This window comes from Dicentrarchus labrax, unplaced genomic scaffold, assembly GCF_905237075.1.
Source record: "Dicentrarchus labrax unplaced genomic scaffold, dlabrax2021, whole genome shotgun sequence".
In the NCBI taxonomy this organism is placed as follows: domain Eukaryota; kingdom Metazoa; phylum Chordata; class Actinopteri; family Moronidae; genus Dicentrarchus; species Dicentrarchus labrax.
This window is the reverse complement of record NW_026136714.1, coordinates 5,416,101-5,435,843: the sequence shown is the minus strand read 5'-3', so window position 1 is coordinate 5,435,843 and position 19,743 is coordinate 5,416,101. Positions and strand designations below refer to the sequence as shown.

At 39.3% G+C, this 19,743-nt stretch overlaps 2 protein-coding genes and 1 long non-coding RNA gene across 4 annotated transcripts in view; 1 reads left to right on the top strand and 2 right to left on the bottom strand.

Annotated features, from left to right (window-relative positions):
* The window catches only part of iqgap2 (IQ motif containing GTPase activating protein 2), a 32,991-nt gene extending 22,920 nt beyond the window's left edge, over window positions 1-10,071 (bottom strand). For both annotated transcript variants that reach the window (XM_051421894.1, XM_051421895.1), the window contains exons 1-4: window positions 9,760-10,071; window positions 6,890-6,989; window positions 1,235-1,391; window positions 666-743 (exon numbers count right to left, since the gene is read on the bottom strand). In XM_051421894.1, coding sequence (XP_051277854.1) covers window positions 666-743; window positions 1,235-1,391; window positions 6,890-6,989; window positions 9,760-9,805 — 381 coding nt within the window. In that variant the 5' untranslated portion in view covers window positions 9,806-10,071. The remainder of the gene's footprint in view (window positions 1-665; window positions 744-1,234; window positions 1,392-6,889; window positions 6,990-9,759) is intronic.
* A 4,339-nt stretch (window positions 10,072-14,410) lies between these two features.
* sv2ca (synaptic vesicle glycoprotein 2Ca) overlaps window positions 14,411-19,743 on the bottom strand; it is a 27,629-nt gene continuing 22,296 nt past the window's right edge. The window contains exons 5-13 of the mRNA XM_051423195.1: window positions 18,287-18,420; window positions 17,652-17,741; window positions 17,126-17,236; window positions 16,889-16,977; window positions 16,292-16,456; window positions 15,616-15,749; window positions 15,212-15,418; window positions 14,758-14,917; window positions 14,411-14,594 (exon numbers count right to left, since the gene is read on the bottom strand). Coding sequence (XP_051279155.1) covers window positions 14,411-14,594; window positions 14,758-14,917; window positions 15,212-15,418; window positions 15,616-15,749; window positions 16,292-16,456; window positions 16,889-16,977; window positions 17,126-17,236; window positions 17,652-17,741; window positions 18,287-18,420 — 1,274 coding nt within the window. The remainder of the gene's footprint in view (window positions 14,595-14,757; window positions 14,918-15,211; window positions 15,419-15,615; window positions 15,750-16,291; window positions 16,457-16,888; window positions 16,978-17,125; window positions 17,237-17,651; window positions 17,742-18,286; window positions 18,421-19,743) is intronic.
* LOC127376378 (uncharacterized) lies at window positions 14,477-16,639 on the top strand. The gene is made up of 2 exons (XR_007887507.1): window positions 14,477-14,626; window positions 14,771-16,639. It is a non-coding gene; the product is annotated as an uncharacterized LOC127376378 (long non-coding RNA).

The following is a 19,743-nucleotide window of genomic DNA, read 5'->3' as shown; positions in this document are numbered from 1 at the left end:
TTAAATTATATTTTTTACTTAGCAAAGACTACAATTCCTTTAACTGTTGTTATAAAAGCTTTAATTGATCTGCAAATGGGGTACTTAATGTAACCAAATCTGTCATTTCTTAAATGATACAAACTATTGGTTTTCCCTCCACTGTCACTGAGAGATTCACCGAGTTGTCTCCGTCTGTCTGTAGCCTATGTATGTGTGTGTATGTGTGTCGCTTTCCTCAACATCCGTTCATCCATTTGACTTCACACTTGGCAGGTGTATTTCTGGGGACCCAAAAGTGTAGTGTAGTACTCATAGCACTGTCAGCTGAAGAGTTGATCACAAGGCATTGTAGAGAAGGAAATGTAGAGATGCTGAACGTCTATTTCAACAGGAGTTTAGTCGACCTTGTTGCATTTGCTAACACCAGAGCTGAGTGCACCAGAGACACACAGTTGCTCTGCGTCTCACTGTCCTACGTTTCCATCATCCCTCTCTGTGTGTGTTTAGGTCATAGTGTTTGTGTTTTAGTGCTGTTGTAGGTGAATGTAGGCTGTTATATGGTCATTTAAAATACATAGTCCAATAGTTTGGTGTAAAAAGTCTAGCATAAATTCTGGTCAATATACTATATACATGTTTGTGCAAATCTTTGAAAACAAGGAGCATGTATCTACATTGCTTACCTTTGGAAGACCCACTGACTCCATGGCTCTGAGCCACTGCACTGTGTTGTCGGTGTGTCTGAAGTGCAGTCCTTTGCTCTGAAGATGAAAAGGAGCACAAACATAGAAATGTAGCCATATAATTATGAGGATCTGCAGGTAAATGGTTTAAAACTATATCACTACTGAAAATCAGTGATGAAAGGGTTGTTATGGCGTCCACAGATAATGCTGCACTATAGAGAAATAAGCTTATCATCTCAGTGTAGCATCAAATAGCAGTTTGTTTAAAATGTGTCAAAAAGAAATACAATCAAGCTGAAAGTCAAGTTAAAACTCCTGCTCAGACAGTTTTGTAATTTACTGTACAAGCACAACAGCTGCATGTTCCAGTGAGGCCCAAACACTCGCCTGCCACATTTCTCCCTTTCCTGTGTGAAACTGATTCAAACTGTCAGACAGTGCCTGAGAGATATGGAAAGTCTTCCAGTCTGAAATGATGTAAGCTGGTGAAAAATGTATATTTACTACAACTATAATATGACAAGAGGAGTTTAAATTTAAGTTTAAAAAAAAAAATGGAGATGTACCTTATAGCGGGACTGATCTCTGTCGTAGATCCTTTTCTCAGACACCATTTTGGGGGCGAAAAAGTTGGAGAGTTTGCCAAGGTAGACGCCATTCCTCAGTCCCTCCTCCAGTTCTGTGGTAGGTGGCAAGTCCTCCTCTAGGCAGGCCTCCATCCACCTGAGAGTACACAAACATTGACATCAGAGCAGGTAGAGGATTTTCATAAGAATCTCTATAATGTAAAACTCTTCCAACCAAACTGACCTCAGTGGAAAAAGTGGAAAGAGTGGATGACATCTGAAACTATTCTTCAACTAGCTGAGGTAAACATAAATAAAGATGAGAAGAAACTACTCTGAACAGTAAGAGCTCAACTAAACTAAGTAACTGGTTAGATTTCCAGTTAAGCCACCAGGACCATTAAAATGTCGGGCTCAGGTTGGCACTGTAATACTAAACAGCATGCTATGGTTACATTCAGAATATAAACAAACATCAGTCAGTTCTGTTTACCCTGCCACCTGAGATCTACAGAGTGCAGTTACTTACACCTGCTGCCCTCCCTGATCTAAGCAAAAACTAAGACAGCGAACCAAGACCATACAATTATAAATCATAATAAAAAAAATGTCTTGCTGTCATTAATGGAATTACAATTTTTTAATTCATAATACAGTTACCACCTGTAAATGTATTTTCACGATATCAACTCAAATTTAGAGAAACAACGTGTGGGCCAGTGAGAACGGGGCATTGTTACAGGCAGCACCCACACGGAGCCCAGCATGCTTTAGGAAGGGGGCTGTGGACTGGCTTACAGTTTGAGCTTTGGGAGCATGTAAAGGTTAGTGTTAGGCCTACTTGTTGAGTAGACAATGTGAGATTAAAGAGGTAAACAGTGAGCAAGATGTCTAATACTGCTTTATTTAGTCAAACACCTAAATGAAAACCTATGAGTTTCACTTCTGCAAGCCAATAATGTGTTATCGTGAGAGGAAAAGGGATTTATACCTCTAGAAGTGATGAAAACAAAGGTGTTTGAAATAGGTATAAATGAAAAACTGAATAGAGCATATTCTGTTTGCTAAAAAATATTGTTGACCTTTTTTCAAACTGATGTAATTTCCCTTTGAAAGGTTCAACAATGGCTTCAGAGCAGTCTCTGCCAGACTATTCGCAGAGGTATTAGGAAAAATCCATTCCAAAGAGCTAGTGAATGATTTGTAACTTTGGTGAATCATCCTGGTCTGAGAATCTGTTACACATTATCTTACTGCTTGGAAGTGACACCATACTGTATTTACTATCATGGCTACACCTCTGTTCCAATGGAAAAAGAAATATGCATTAAAAAGTCTGTACCGTTTTGCTCATCATCCTGCAACTGCGTGTATCCTTTGCCAAGGACAGTGTACAGTGCTCAGTGATCTAACTTCCTGAAGTTTCGTTCATAGGTTTCATTCATGCCAGCAACTCATTTTAGTCTACCAACAATAAAGTGTTGCCTCCCACATGTATGCACACAGAACACCTTGTTTAGGTTAATTAGGGCTGTGTGGGTGCTCAAAGGATCCAGTCTGCCAAAATCTGTGTCAGCACATCAACCACAACACACCATGCACTGTCAACACAAATCCAGGCAGTCAAGCGTGTATGTTAGGCACCTTGAGGAATAAAAGCATACTCGTAACCAAGTACTTCAGCTGATGGTATAGAACAACTCTGCCATACTTTAGTGTTTTATAAAACGGACAGTAGAGATAGTCGCTGTATTTTTGCTGTACAAGTATTTCTAACTTAAAGCATAAAACAGTGTTAATATTACAATACATGGAATAAGCCACTTCTTTCTGTGGATTTTTTGTGAAATATAATAATTTCTCCACACATGAGGAATGCATTAGCTTGCACAAGAACTTAGTATCTGGTTCACTTTATCAGGGATTTGAAGTCAAGTGCTTAGTATACAAATAAACAGAGCTACAAGGATTAGTCGATTATTTGATTAGTCAAAATTAATCTTCAAACTATTTTATTTCAATAAAAGATTTGTCAATTTTCAAGCAAAATGCCAAGCATTTTAACGTTCCTGCTGCTTAAATATGGAAATGTGCTGCCTGCATTGCTGCTTATGTTATAGTAAATCTTATATTTTTGGGTTTGGAACTATTGATCAGAAAAACAAGACATTTAAATCATCCTAAACTCTTAGAAATCGACATTTTTCATTTAATGTTTTACAGATTAAACAATGAATTGATTAACTGAGAAAATATCTCGCAGATTAGTGCATCATAAAAGTAATCCAAACGAATCAATCCTTCAACCCCCACACAACATTGCATGTGAGAAAAGCCAATTCGACTATGAAACTGACACAGACACACAAGCATGCACACATGCACACGTGTATGCGCGTGCACACACACACGCATGCACGCACGCACGCACGCACGCATGCACGTGACAAGTGACATAAAAAGGAGCAAATGCAGATGATAGTCAAGATTACTTAGAAAAAAAGAAGAAAAAAAAAGGTCTGTTTGGCGGGAGCATAGTCAAAGGAACATCCTGCATGGGTAACAGAGCTCTCCTGTGAAACTTCACTTCCTGTACTTAAAACAATGTTGGGAGAACTTGTCTCCTGAAGCAGGACAGGCTAGCACTCCTGTTTACAGCCATTCAAAGCAGGCCTTCCTGTCATTGTCCAATCTGCGACTAAACAAAACACAGCTTTCTGGACTCTGGAACTTAAATCTGTCCCACCGCAACACATTATTAGTAATTACACTCCTTTGCTTGAAGCCTGAGTATTTCTGTCTACACACAGAGTGTCTTCTGAAAGCTTGCGTCATGTAGCTTAGTCATGCGGGTCATGAGTTTGATTGCGTGTGTGTTGTGTGTGTAATGCGAGAAATTTTGCATATGCGGTTAGATAGTGTGTGTTTAAAAATTAGGCAAAAAAAACATGCTGTAGATATCGTGGACCTTCATTGGAGCAAACATAACAGCCCACATCCAAACCAGCTACAAATGTAAACCATCAACTATTTACTCTCCGGTAAGGGTACAAAGTCTCATTCCAGAAACTACTGTGACTGAGCCTGTGCCTGTATGTGTTTTGTAGCAGGGTGTGTCTATCAACTGACGACATCATCAACCGTAATACTAACCTAGCACTCTACCCAAGTGCAGTTAAGGGAACATTGAACAACAAAGCATGTGGGCAATCAACTATGTAAAGAACTCCAATCTGGGCAAATGAAATATGACATTTCATATGTGCCATAAACCATCAGCAAAGTAGCCAATAAAAACGGGTTTTACACGCACTATTACTACTATCCTGCAGTTGACCTAAGATGATTTAAGGCACTAGATGAAAAGTAACTGTCTTTTTAAACCAAAGGTGTTTGTGTCCATTGTGTTACTGACACATGATGTCAGTGAGGATTATTTATTGGAACTGCTGGTCGCTTTATTTGTTCTAGTCGCTTCATCTTGGTGCAGTTGATTAAGTTTCCAGTTTTTAACAGACAGCAAGTCATTTTTGACAGGTGGCAATGGCGGTTAACAGGGGATCTGAAAGCAACTGGACCGGTCTTTATAGTTGACAGAGATCAAATTAAAAAGAAAAATAATATATTAATAATGGCTGAATTGCATGTAGCTGCTTGACTTTCAGGGTCCAGCTTACTGTCATAATTTCACAGCTTACTGGGACACCTGACTACAAAAGAGTCATCTTTAATGTTATTAGTAACACCTGGTCATGTGCTTTTCCTGCTGTCACAAGTCAAAATGTCTGCTGTGAAAAAGGCCTATAGCGATGTTGCAGATCAGGTTGGAATGTCCTTAATATGTACACATATATCTTCTTACACTACAATCATCTTGCCATCTAGAATATTGTAAAATCTGACGTTCCCATACAATCTTATTATTAGTTAATTCAATGTTGTTTTACCAATAATTACACATTTCAGATACTATTTTAAAAAGGCAAGATTTTCCTGCATGTGCGCTGTAAAAATATTTTGAAAATTTACATCACAAGGTACATGACGGACATAGGAAGCATGATACTTTGGCTACAAGACACTTGATTTGTGCTACAGTTGTTGCCACTTGCTGTTGTTGATGTATTTGAGTCGATTAATTGAACAAACTACGTAATCCTTACTAGTGTTAACATATACATAGGTGGATAAAAGATCAAAGATCATAACCCAGGTGTACTAAAAGAGTTGCTTTTACATGGTTGCCTTGTTTCAGGGACTGCTGACTCCTGATCCCAGTGAGCAGAACCTAATCCCACACACGGCTTCATTAGACGTCTTAATCCTAATCTAATTTAACACCTTGCCCAGAATAGAGGTTCCATTCCACAATTGACAGGAGTGTAGAAAAGTCACTGCACACTGGGATGGAATAACAGGAAGCTAGAAAGTGAAAGTCTGACTATGTTATGTGTGTGTGTGTGTGTGTGTGTGTGTGTGTGTGTGTGTGTCTTACAGTGGTCATTTTGAGGTCAACCTTGGAGTTTTACAAAAGCATCTGTTCCTTAAACTGTCTCAGTGCTGCTCAGCTAGCCTTTCACTTATTTTTTTTTCAGCCCAATAAAAACTGAAATATGTGTTATAATTAGGGCGTGGCCCATGATGGGTGAATGAATATGTGCTTTTTCAAGCTTACCTGCCCCCGTAGGTCCTTATTATCTTGTGACATAAGCAGATAATGTAGGCTATGCAAACAGTCTTTACTGAGTCAAAGTTCAGTTGTCAAACAATAATGTGTGAGGAAATGCTGATGCAAATGAGGCTGCACACGCTCACACAGATAGTGTCCAAAGAAGAAGCATGATTGCTGAATCACCACAAGGTTACAGAATGTGACACTAGGTTTAAACAGCAATAATCCATCCTGGGAATCAATCTCTCTGTGACTGGGTGGGGTTGTCATAAAATCTGTGTGTTAAAAGAGGCATGATCACACTTCCTGTTCAGATGGATGCCAGTGTGAAGAAGACAGGAAGTGGTTAAGTTTTAGCTGAGCTGAGGCACCTCAGAAGAGGGAGTCTTTTTCAGGTTTATGTTGTCTTTAGCTTACTTTAGAAAAAAGTATTCTTGTTGAAATCACTGCAATATTTATTGAACTTTCTGAGACAACTATCAACGGGCCTTGTAGATTTTTTTATTTTTTATTTGATTATTTCATCGACCAATGAGGTTAATAAGAGTGCCATGCTTTCCCCTCCCCGTCTTAATCACACACATTGTCATGAGTGCTTGCAGCTATGTGGCATCAACTCACGTGCAAGTGCATTCTGTGTTTATCTGTCATACAGCTCAATGCCACTGCAAACATTATTTGCTTTGCTACATATTCCCTTCACTTTCTCTCCATCGCTCGATTTCTCAACCGCTCCCTGCTGTTCTTATACCTGCATAACGAACATAACTGAACACAAACTTATACTACAAAACTGTTCGTGTACTTAATCACACATTAAACAAACCCAATGTTCGGCCCAAGAACACACCCAATGTAATTCCTACGAGCTCTGAGCTGTGACAAAGCAAACAATATAAAGGAAAGTGGTTGCCTTTAATCAGCATGTGCCATTAAGCTCCTCTTATCTTCAAGGTCTTTCCCTTTATCACCCTGCTCCTTACCGCTTGGCCTCCTCCAGGTGACACAGGTACTCGTAGGCAATGTTCTGCCGTCTCCTCTCATCCATCTCCTCCGCTGACAGCCTCTCATCATCCTGAATGGCTGGAAAAGGCAAGCAAATTCAATATCATGTCACTGTTTTTCATTATTCAGAATTTAATGGTCTTAATTAAACATGATTACAGTTAAAGTTTAATATTTCTGATCTTGACATATGTTACAATAAAGAGGTAAACAAAATCACATAAAAGGTCAATCGTCACATTAGACCGAGCCTGTTATACAAAGAAAAACCTTAATCACAAATGTTGTTGTTCAGCCCTTTACCATCCTTGAACCTCCTAAAAGCAAACTGTTCATTAGACATTAAAAGGTACAGTATAAGCTGAGGTACCTGAAATGTGATTGTGCTGTGCTGATTCTTAGTTAGACTTTTATGGGAACTGTACTGACACTGACACAAATGGTAGAGGTACGGTTCACAGTGGGTGCGTTTCTAACTTTAATGTGAATGCTTTAATCACCAGAATTTTGATAAGATGGATAAAATGAACTTCAGCCTATTAAAAACATACATGAAAGACTGTACTACATCCCATGCTCCAATGAACCCTTGAGGGAGATGAAATGACCATGTCAGAGAGGCCTTAGTGGGGTGCTCGACTGACAAGTGACTTCTGCTGAGAGTTGACCTTTACCTGCAGCTTAATGAGATCTCCTCCCCCCCAATGCTTCTTCCCCCACTCTAATCCAATCAAATCTCTTTATTTCTGGCTGAGTGAAGAGACAATCTTTCCTCACTAGCACAGGCTAGCAGCTGCGGTTTGACATGGAATAGCATTGATTTTTATGGTTTATACCTTCCTTATTAGAGTGTAGTACATAAGACTGAAGAATAAACATACATAATGCATGCAAACACACACCAGAGGCAATCTTCAGTCCATGGGTACCATGAATAATACTATGCTACCTCGAGTAATGCCTAGTTAAACTGGTTAAACCTGTTGATTGATTAGCCTAAACAATCAATGCCCAGGACAACACAGTCTTCCATGGGCAGTTTATAATATCCTCCACATATAAAGCCTGTCTTTAGTAGCATTTTATGTCTGTAAATTGTATATTTGATTTATTTATTTGGGACTGCAATGTGGAGTCCAAGTTCGACGTTAAATCATATTCTGTTCAGTCTAGCCTCTATGGGGCTACCCCAAATTCTTTAAACCTCTCAAGCACTCTCTGTTAAATTCTGACAGTTTATCAGCCACCTGCATAGACATCTGTTCGCTTGGGTCTCGATAGAGGCTTGACATATAAAACTCACAACAGACAAAGGCCAGACACTTGCATATACACAGTGCACACACACACACAGCCTCTTGTGTTAAATGCCCTAAACCCTCACAAGCGCAGCATCCGGCCACCTAACCATAGTAGAGCAGTGGTCCAGCTGTGCAGTTAACATGGATGCAAATGTGTATTAACACTCATCTCAGAGGCAGAAAAGCCCCAGTGCTGCCATTACACACTACCTCTACTGACTCAGTCACACACTTCCTGGAAGAGCCTGTCTGCACTCTTGCACCGAGCGTTATATTTAACCTCCAGGATGGCTTTGTTGCTTTTGTGTGTCACAGGATCACTGGACCTGAGTTACGGGCTCTATGATTATGACTCATGCTTTTGTTTAGCTGCAGGGTTCGACCAAACTTTTAGGGAGGGGGGGGTCCAAAGGGGAACTACAAATCAAGACTGACTGTGCTTTTGGATTGGTACATTTCAGAGACAAATCCATAGAACTGTGGTAAGTCTGACATTTATAGAAATGTTTTCCAGGGAATTACTTTGCGTTGGTCCCGTAACAGCACTTAGAAGTTAAAACGCATGCAGGGGGAAACCTTATAGGACAAATATAGTCTGCTTCACACAATGACATGGCAAACAAATTAAAGATAGCTTGCTGGTTCCTGAAACTACCCAATCTCAACAGTATTTGCAACAAACTACTCATTATTTGAGCTGGAGACACACCTCTTTCGGATCCACAGTAGCAAAACACCTATGTATGAACACAGCTATGTATGCAGAGCAAAACAGAGTGGGTCAGAGTAAAATTCAATGGGCCAAGTCAGAGGCAAAAACATTGCATTGATGACACAATTGATCGGTGTTATCTCTCACAGTTGCACTTTACCCACAGGGACAAGATACATACACTAACATCTGACCTGGTGAAGTGTTTAACAGACTTTAGATGTGTGTTCTTATATCAGTTAGCTCTTAGGTTAGAATCTTGACATACTCTCAGTCAGTTAAAGGTTTCTCAACAGGAGCAACAAAAAAAATAAAAAATAAAAAGTTAATGGTTAACCTATGAGAAAATGCCTTATGTGTGGACAGGCTGATATGCTGGCTACCACCATTAAATAAACAGATAACAAAATCACTGGGGTGCAGTTTGGGGCAATTTTTAAGGGAAAGTACAATCCAACAGGTTCCTGAGTTACATTTTAAGGGAGTGTGCAGCCAACATCTAACGTTATACCCTAGGCCCTGAACGTACCAATTTTATAATGAATTAATTTAACAACCAGGATATGAGTCCCTCACCTAAAAAAACCCCGTTTACTGACAGTTTATTCCCTCTCGTCCTCCTCAACCCACATTCACTTGTATTTTGCCATATTGTCAGGGGCTGCCACACCTACTGAAGGTATCCCGCCGTTCACAGGGGCCAGGTGCTGCTGAACCACCTGTTGCTCATCAGACATCCCTTATGATGGCACCGCTGTCCCTCACAACCAACAAAAAAAAGCCAGGGAGTTAAAACCTACGCCGGCTTCAAACTGTTAGAAAACGTGTTACTTACTTCCATAGCGTGGCTTTTGTAAAGTTGCGGTTTCTTCATGGTACATCTTGCGTCGCTTCCTCCACTTGTGAACTCGCCTGAACTGGAAATAACTTGAGCTTACTTCAAGCTACAACGCCAGCAGTATGCCGCGCCTCGGAGGATGTATTGATATGAATAAAATAACTGGTGTGTAAGATAGCTAACTTGGGGGGGGGGCGGGGGGGGGGAATGCCTAAAGTGGGGCTCAAACGGTCTTCAAAAGTTTCATGAAAGCGCTGAACTGTCACTTGCGGTAGACAATCCCCATGGTGTGCACTTCTTTTGCTTCAGTCCTGAACCAAGTGCTGGTGTTATCTTGCCGCGGCTACACTCTTCTGAAGTGAAATGATTGACGGGACAGAGAGATGGAGAATTAGCACCTTGCACCACCTGCTGGTCAAAAGGTGGCTCATGCTGCGTTCACGGCCACTGGGGAAAAAATTGAATGAAATACCCTCACGCCACTACAGTACTGCACTCAGATCTTTGCAGTGAAGCTGTGGTGTAACTTTATTCCCCTGTTAAGTTGTATTTAAGCTTTTATTTTATTTTATGATAAATATTATTTGTATGTGCTTATATCTTGTCTTAATGTCCTTTTATGTCTTCTGCTAAGCCTCTGAGAGTTATTTGTCTCTGTAGACACCTGTAATAAAATACTGTACGTGCAGTTACTTTAAAATAAATAACATTAAAAGCAATGGCCAAAGACCAAACATATATAAGTAACTTATTTTAGCTCCACATGTTCTTAAGATAAATGGCCATCTTTTTTAAAGGTGCTATATAAATTAAATTATTATTAATGGTGGTGTTGTTGTTGCTGTCATATCAACATATTCTACAAATTCTGGCAATGGGGGAGGGTGTCAAGCACGTTTAAAAATTTAAATTTTGTGGGTTATTACTGTACACAAAATCGTTTTAACAATATTTTGTAACATCCTTGTGTAACAGTTAACAATTACAACACCTGATTTCACCCACTAGGTGGCACCATTAGTTTGAGATTATAAATGGAGGTGGGCTTTTTTGTTTGTTTGTTTGTTATCACATGTTGGATTTGTTTTTCTGCATTTATTTACTTTCAACTACCTGGTATTCTTTGAGGTGTTCCTAATATTTTGTGTATCTCATTTATGTTCAGCACCGATACTACAGCCTCCGAAATATGATTGACTTTATTGATCCCAGACTGGGAAGATTCACTTTAAAATGACAATAAAGTTTTCCATAATAATAATTTTCAACAAAAAATAAACATTATAACCTTTGTATAGATAGAATTTACTGCAGGACTGCTTTTTATTACATTGCTTTATCATACACAGCAATAGTTTTAGTTATTTTATTTTGGATGTTTAGCTTCTGAAGTACACAAATAAAAGAGTCCATGAATATGTGCAAATAAGTTCCTTGAAAAAAGAGAAAAGTTTTCACTGTAAGTCTTAAAATCATGCAGTAATATAAAATATAATGAGTGGGGCTATGAAGATTCATTTTATTCTGAGATTTGAGTTAAGGGTTGTGAAATAAAAGCCCAACATAATTTGCTAGAGAACGTAACTTTTATTGTATATATGTTCAAAAGCAGCACGGCCTGCAATCCCTGCCTTTCCAGTTTCTAACATTATTCACAGGGCATCATTTGGCAAATATTTCTTCACATATTTTCACACTTATGGACCTCTGAACATACAGCTCAGTCATCCTCTGACTGGCAGGCCCTTCACAATAATATACACAACTTTATTCTCCACATACATTTGATTACCTCCATAAAATGGATGAACAGAACTAACAAGAGTGATACATTCACATTTTTCCTCAACAAAAATCAGAATATTGCCCTCAGTTTCTGCCAGAATAATTTACAGTGAAAACACAAAGTTGAGCACAAAAGAACATAAGTTTTCTTACATACATGCAAGTTTGAGCACACACACACACATACACACACACAGAGTAGCAGGTGAATAGGGGCTTAAAGCCAAGGACACACACAGATGTACAACAGAGATACAGTAGATGGACTTATCGCTTGGACAAAGCAGGAGACACATGAGTCAATCAAGGAGCTTATACACATATAACCCAGAAGTCCACCAATTTCAGCTTTGATTTGTACATTATTTACACTCATGCATCCATACACAAGCCCACACAGACATACAGTACTCTCTCTTATACACACACACACACACACACACACACACACACACACACACACACACACACATAAATACAGTACATATAAGCAATACTCCAAATACCTCAAACATAACAGGTAATATAGATTCTCCCCACAACAGGTAGATCTGCCACTGAACACATCCAGAACCAAACAGATCAATCCTTCTGTTATTCTTGCTTCTGACAGCAGTCAGCAGCGTTGGACAGTGGGCAAAACTCAATACTTTTTATGTCAGTGCATTTATTTATCTGTATGCCGTACATTTGTTTCAAAAATATTGAAATCATGTGGTCAAAATATCTGTAGCACAATAGCAGCACACTTCATTATGAATTTCCAACTGACTTTAAAATTCTGAGAAAAGGTTGGGTCCGTGGAAATGTACAATACCACTATGGAAGCCTGCAGGGGTTTTTTTTTAGCAGCCTTGACAGAGCCAACAGCAGTACAAGGCCAAACTACCTCTATGCTGCAATCACAGATACCACAAATACAGAGAAAAGCAGAAGGATACTGGCTGTTAGCCACAGAAAATAAAATCTACAGGCACAAATCAAACAAGACTTACCTATAACTGAAATAAACTACATCGTTATTATATGGATTTAATCTGAAAAAAAATGTTGATGTCAATTTAAATTTTTAGAGGTATTTTAACACTTTGAAAATAGCAACATAATCTTATTATCATTATCTTTAGCAATATGCATTGAGGTTCCAGTGTTGATACTATTACAAGGTAGGTCATGTTTTCAAGTGTGAGTTTATGGCAAATAATTGATTTTGGACAAAAATTTTCAACAAATGATAGAGCTCAAATTTATCATCCAGTTTTGTTTCACATTTCTGTCTCAAATGTAACAAATAAAAGAGGAATTTCAGTTGGATTTTTTCAGATAATTTAGGATTCAAAGTCAAAAAAGCCAAAAAGTTTCCTTAGGAGACATTTTAATCATAGGTGGCACCAATTAGCCCTCATAAAGAGGTGGTTGTTATTTACATTATTACTTTGTGGTCATGCACAGTAACACCATTTGATCATGATTAATTGTTACCTATAGTAAATATAGTCCGGCCTATAGTGACAATTAGATCATTTTTCAGGAGAAGAGGAAGCTTATCTCACAAAAATAAGTTTTATCAAAATACAGATGTTTAACAAAAGAGATGAGGTTTAGACTCTAGTAAAATACTGTATTGGCCACTTATTTCACATATATACACAAAAACGGCATGATTATTTTATCTGTTTACTTCCTATTCAGTGTCTGTCTGTTCCTTTATACCCTTTGGACACCACATGACTATTGGCAGACTGCTCCAGTTAAGGAGAGGCACATATAAAAAAGGCCATTCAGTATTTTGAAAAGGAAGCAGCATGACATGTCATTATCAACGTCACTGCCACAAGCAAGATCCAACACAAAGCTAAATCAGAAGGAGAGCTCATCAGAGAGCCTTTGTACAGTAACAACACATGGAAGGGGTCCTTGAGGAACAACATTTGGATAAAATAAATATAATTCATCATTCCAACTTTCACATTAACAAAACAGAAAATAAAATTAGCAGTCTCACACCAACATACCATATAACTATTGGTACAAGAAAATGCAGTTTTTCAATATGGCCTTTTTGATTCTTGCTTGGCTAGGTAATGCAAAGGGCTTGGTGTCCTGCATGAACTATCTACTTTGAAAAGGTTGCAGATGTCAGAGCAAATGTCTAAAGTATTGCATGTACAGTATAGTATGGTCAGTCTATTTTAAGATGTCTACTTGCACATTAATTATTTCTATGTGACTTTTTGTGTATTTGTGTATGCTGACTTTGTGCACACTGTCTACTCAACATGTCCTGTGTATGTGGGTCTGGTGGGCAAGCCAGCTGTCATACAGCTGTGTCGTGTGACCGATCTGTCTGATCATCTATTCCCTGCGTTGTCACGCAGCAGGTCGGCTGTGCTCATTACAGCTTGTTTTTCACTTTTCTCCCCATCTGGCTTGTCTTAATAAGACTGTATCAATATTAAAATCCTTGAGTTTTAACCATGCAGTGACTCCACACAAGGTTATGGCTGCAGCTGGAAGGTGCAACCAGTCACTGAACAAAACTCCATATCTCAGTACCAAAACCTGTGCTAACTCTCAGCCCTCTCCTGTGAAATCTACAGGCAGTACATTCACAAAATGGCTGAGCTTATTATTGACTAGCGAGAAATGTAATGATTTTGATTTGCATGATAAAAGTAAAACACAGTAGGAAAAGGTGGGTTGCTATCCGGCTTTACCTATGCTACAATAGGGACATGTGATTAATTAAGATATGTGTGAACCAAGCCATTTGCACTCCTTGCTAAACACCCCAGGGGCTTCCTCTCAGCTTCACCCAGGTTTCATCCAGGTTTTATCCCAGCTGATGAACGCCAACCTGGTGTTACATAAGGACATTCGCCCTGGTGTCAGGTAACCGGAGTGCAACCAGGCCTCCCCCAACGAGCACAGATGAGGCCATGAGAATGGGGATGGCCTTTGTGATGCCAACAAGAGAGCCAAAAATCAGGTTCCCTAAGACTGCAGCCAGCTTACACAGAGCGTTGCAGAACCCAAAGCCTGTTCCTCTGGGGAGAGAAAAATCAGGTGGAGGAGAAAGGTAGGGAAGAAAGAGAAATAGACCTATGTTAAAGTTGACTGAATAACCTCTGTGTTTTCATGGCTGTCTTTTATGTGTAAAGCCATAAACATGTAAGCTAGTATGTACTTATTTATTGTTTATCCCCTCACCTCCTGACTGTAGGGAATGACTCAGTCGTGACCACATCCAGGGAGTTCCAGGCAGAGATGCTGAGGCCATTGTAAAGGCACAACATGAAAATCATCATAGACTCACTGGTGCCGAACCACAAGAAGAAGCAGCTGATGCCTGAAAGGACCATAGAGCCACCTGATAGACATACAAACACACACACACACACACACACACACACACACACACACACACACACACACACACACATACACACACACAGAGGAAGCGTGAAGCAAGAGTTAGTGCAAGTGACATTCAGTTGACTAATGTTCAACTAAATCATAGGACCCAATAAAAATTGCCTCTTGTACTCAATGATGGATGTTACACCTATAGCGTGAATCATTTCAACATCCTACAGTCAACATGAAAACCAATTACTCAAGAGCACACGCAAACATGAACCTCACTCTTACCCTCCATTCTTACCTAACATGGACAGACGCCCAATTTTGTCCATGAGAAGGGCGGACACAATGTTGCCGGGCAGAACAGCCAGTGTCCCCAGGAAATTGATGAAATAAACCCAGTAGGCACTGTAGTCATCATCAAATGTCATCTGGCATCCAGTCTTGTTGTGTGTGAATGTACTATTGACCACCTCTGTGCCATCTACCAACTTGGATTCATCGATGTCTGGGCAAAGAATTAAAAAAAATGGCAATTTGACAGTAATAATACAGAGCCAATCACAATATTCTTATAGTCTTACAGCTGTTCTGTTTGTCTTGACAGGATTATACCTGATGAATCTGAGAATCAGAAATGACAAAACATACCACTCTAGCTATGTTTACATGTCAAAGTTTAGAATTTCAATCCCAATATCTCACCTGTGTTGAAGAAGAAAGCCTCAATGAAAGTACAGTTACGGAAGAAGGAGCCCACTGATGTCACATCATCAAAGTAGCAGTTATGAAAGGTAGAGTCAATGAAGGTGACAGACCTAAGCTTCATATGGATGAATCTGAAGAAGCACAGTTACATTCTGCTGTTAATATTCTGTCACAGTATAATAATTTGCATTAGTATCAATTTAAGCAGTGCAGTAACATATAGCCACTTTAGATTGTAAACCTTACTGTCTGTATTGTACAAATGTGTTCACGTTTAATTGTAAGGAATATGTGATTAACATTATGAATTTGACAATAAACCCTTCCGAAGACCCTTCGTTTTGCAACCTCGGCCAACTTTCTCCTCTCCTGTACTTATATATATGATATGTTATGTGCTGGGCTCGTCTAGCTAAAGATTGACGTAGATTAACTAGCTGGTTATCTTATGTTAAATTTTAACCATCTTCATAATTTGGTTGTGTTATCAAAATAGACGAGCCTAGCACATAGCATATCTACAGTAAGTACAGGAAAGGAGAAAGTTGACTGGGGGTTTGAACGAGGCTTGCTCAACTGTTATGGGAGCACAGACAAGAAGGGGCGGGTCAATTATTTGACTGATTTGTGATTTTGCATCTACTACTCCTGCTGTTAAATTGACTTGTGCTACCGGTCATTGATGAAAAGGCCATTTTTGTGTATCTGGTTCTCCAGGGTGAAGTTGAAGGTGAAGTCTTCAATGCGTTCATTGTTGTGGATCTTCACTTTGGAGGCGTAATCATCTGCCTGAAGGTGTTTGATTACATCAGGGAACCAGACTGACAGGCCATAATATCTGTAACCAGAGGGATACACTGATATTAGGATATCAAGAATCCATTGATAAGCAGCACAGATCAGCAGATGTGACACAAACATGGATAATTACACTCTTAAATGTGCAGTCAGACACAGGCAGAGAGACAGACACACAATAAAAAACACAGGAGACACTTGTGGTTTCTGTTTGATTTTAAAAGGTGTTTTCAGGGTGTTTTTTTAATCTCTGGCTGCTTTCACTCCTATATCTGCTCCCACTGAGACACCAATAGACTAGTATTGATCCACAGACTGTGATTGATTTTGAGACCATGCAGCTTCTGCACAGCAGAGAGATCAAGAGAACAGAAATGCAATGTGGCTGCAAGTTACCACTACTGTTATTATCTGACCAGAGAAATTAGACTTCATTTTTCTATGAAGCAAGTGATGTCAGAAGGAGGCTTACCCGAACGACAGTGTGAACCACACTATGGCTAGTCGTGTCATGTTTTCTCGCATAGGGTAGTTGAAGCACTTCATGAGATTCAGATAGATCTAAAAAGAGACAAGAGACTTATTACACTTTATGTGGTCAAAAGAGAAATTTGGGGTTAGGTCAGTGGACAGAATTAAGCTTCATAATAAGAAAGTGAAGTGAAAATGAAGCCTTATGCTGCAATTAAGTATAAATAAAAATATTTACCCCATGTATTTCAGTCTTTATCCTAAAGAAAAACTTCGAAACTGGGTTGCCAGACTCTGTCTCCATCTCCACTAGTTCATCCAGCTGTTTGGGGATTTTAATCCTGTTTACCTGGAAAATTAATCAAGAAAGAAAATGATGATTACAGTCTCATAAAATAGGTGTAGTCTACTGTGCATTCAGCATTTATTTCTTGACTTGACTTGTTGTCTATTTTTTCCTTAGTTTCATACAAGATTGATAACTGTAATAAAAATCAAATCAGAATCAAAACAGTAAATGTAAACAGTTTGTACTACTGTACAGGAAACATGTGTTGACTAAGAGGCTTTCCCAAAGTGCAGCTCACACAGTAAATAAGCCTGAACGACACAAAACAGCTTTCAGAACCTTCATAATTCAGATATGATCCTGGATGGTGAAAGCGTTAAAACCTGTCCCAGCAGTGGCAGAATATAAGCCTCTTTGCTTCCTTAAGCATCAGGAAACCCAGCCAAGACAGCGCATAGCAGAAACAAACACTCACAGTGAAGACTTTCTCCGGTTGCCCACGCGCTCTCATGTTGGTGTCGTGGATCTGTTTGAGGATCATCCAGGCTTCATCATGCTTCCCCACCTGACAGGAGAGGAGGAAAGCGGGAGAAAAAGAAGAGACGAGATAAATTCATGGGATCAGCCCCAGTCTCCCTTACTCAGGGACAGCAGCAGTCTCACACCCAAAATCGTGTATACTGTACATAAATACATTCCTTTGATTTCCCCAAGATGGGCCAAAATGATGGGAGTCACGACTACAGTGACTCATTTTACTTCAAAGGGTAATTATCCTGCAGCAGCAAACCAACCTACTGTCACTGATCTCTCCACGCTTCTATTTTGCAGACATAAGGCCTCCTCCAGGAGTCTTGGATGACTCACACTGTTTGGTCTGATTACAGTAAACATCTGTTGGGAAATGTCCAAGTACTCTGAGTCTGCCTGACGTATTATTCTAGACACACTGATTGTAAAATTGATAAGCGCAGACAGTTGGTGACAATGACGCAGCACCATGAGGCAGCATTCTTGAAGATACAACTGCAGCAGCAGATTCATGAGTGATCAGATCAGCTTCAGTGTGAATATTTCTTGAGCTGTGATAATTAGGGAAAATGTGATTACCTCAAGGTAGAACCTGGGACTTTCGGGCATGAAGGTAAGTGCCACCACAGCACACACACAGGGCAGGGCACAGACGACCACAAACACCCTCCAGCTGTGAAACTGGTACGCTGAGCCCATACTGAAACTCCAACCTGTAAACGGTGACAAACAACACCAATGACAATCACGTCGGATACAGATGGATGACGTGGCAGAGTGAATGCATTTAACAACGGATGAAAACATGACAAGTGCTTCATTCACATTTCTAACAAGTGGTGTGTGTACCTATCTAAAGCTTTAATGAGGTATATAAACCAAACCTAATGTAGTTAAGATCAGTCGTACAGGAAACCTATAATAAATAGTAATTGAAATCCACATATACAAAAAACAACAAACACAACACACAAGCACAAGCTCCATTTTTGCCAAACATTAACTCCTGTGGAAAGTATTGGCTGTTTAACAGCTTAATGCTCCACTGTGTTCACCAGTTAGTGAGTAACTTTGTCTGTATGCAGTATGGTGCTTGGCAGGTAGCATAAAGTGGGTTTTTAGAGTGTTTTTGCTGAAAATAGCTGCCTGCTCCTGCTGGAAACAGGGTTGCTAGTAATGTGATTTCATCAGTGAAAACTAATGGGCGGCACACACTGCCTGCGTGAGCAAACGGCTACTTCACTGAAATGCTGTGGCTCACACACCTGTGTGGTGTCCACACAGACAACCTTGTGGCTGTATTGAAACTGGGTATATATTGCTGGTCTAATGTCAATATAACTATGAACAGTTCATTTTCACTGTCTATCGTTGCTGAGAACTGTGCATGAAAAAAAGGCAAGACCTCTACTCTAGTAAAGCTCACTGCATCTGCACACGAGACGTACTGCTCACGTAGGCTGTGTGTCCTGGCTGTAAGATAAACAATTTTAACTAGACCAAGATATTTTTAGTTTTAAAATTAACAATACATTTTACATTACACATCAAATATTATAATTTGATCTATTTCAATGAAATAAAATATTAATTAATGCAGCTTTAATGAAAAAGACCTTAAAATACTAAGAAACTACCACAGCAAACACTGTTGCAATTGTGGGTAACATTATGTTGGAAACCTTCTGTCTTTTTTTTAATGCATTTATCCGTGATTGTCATATTGTTCTTTGAGGCACCGATAATTGTCTCATGTTAATCTATAATCTCAAACCAGACTTGTTTTTACAGTATAGATTCAGACTTAAACCTCTATTTCATGAACTCTTTCATATGGCATTCACTTTGTTTTGTTGATAAACTATATGTTGGTGTCATGAAAATAATTATTTTTCTGCAAACAAAATCACTATAGTTAATCTTTCTGGTCATGACTGCTTGGTTCTCGGACGAGACCACAATTCACAGTGTGCCTAACTAATTAAATATACACTAATGTTCAGTGCACCATTTGAAGCCAGCAGGTGGCTATTTAG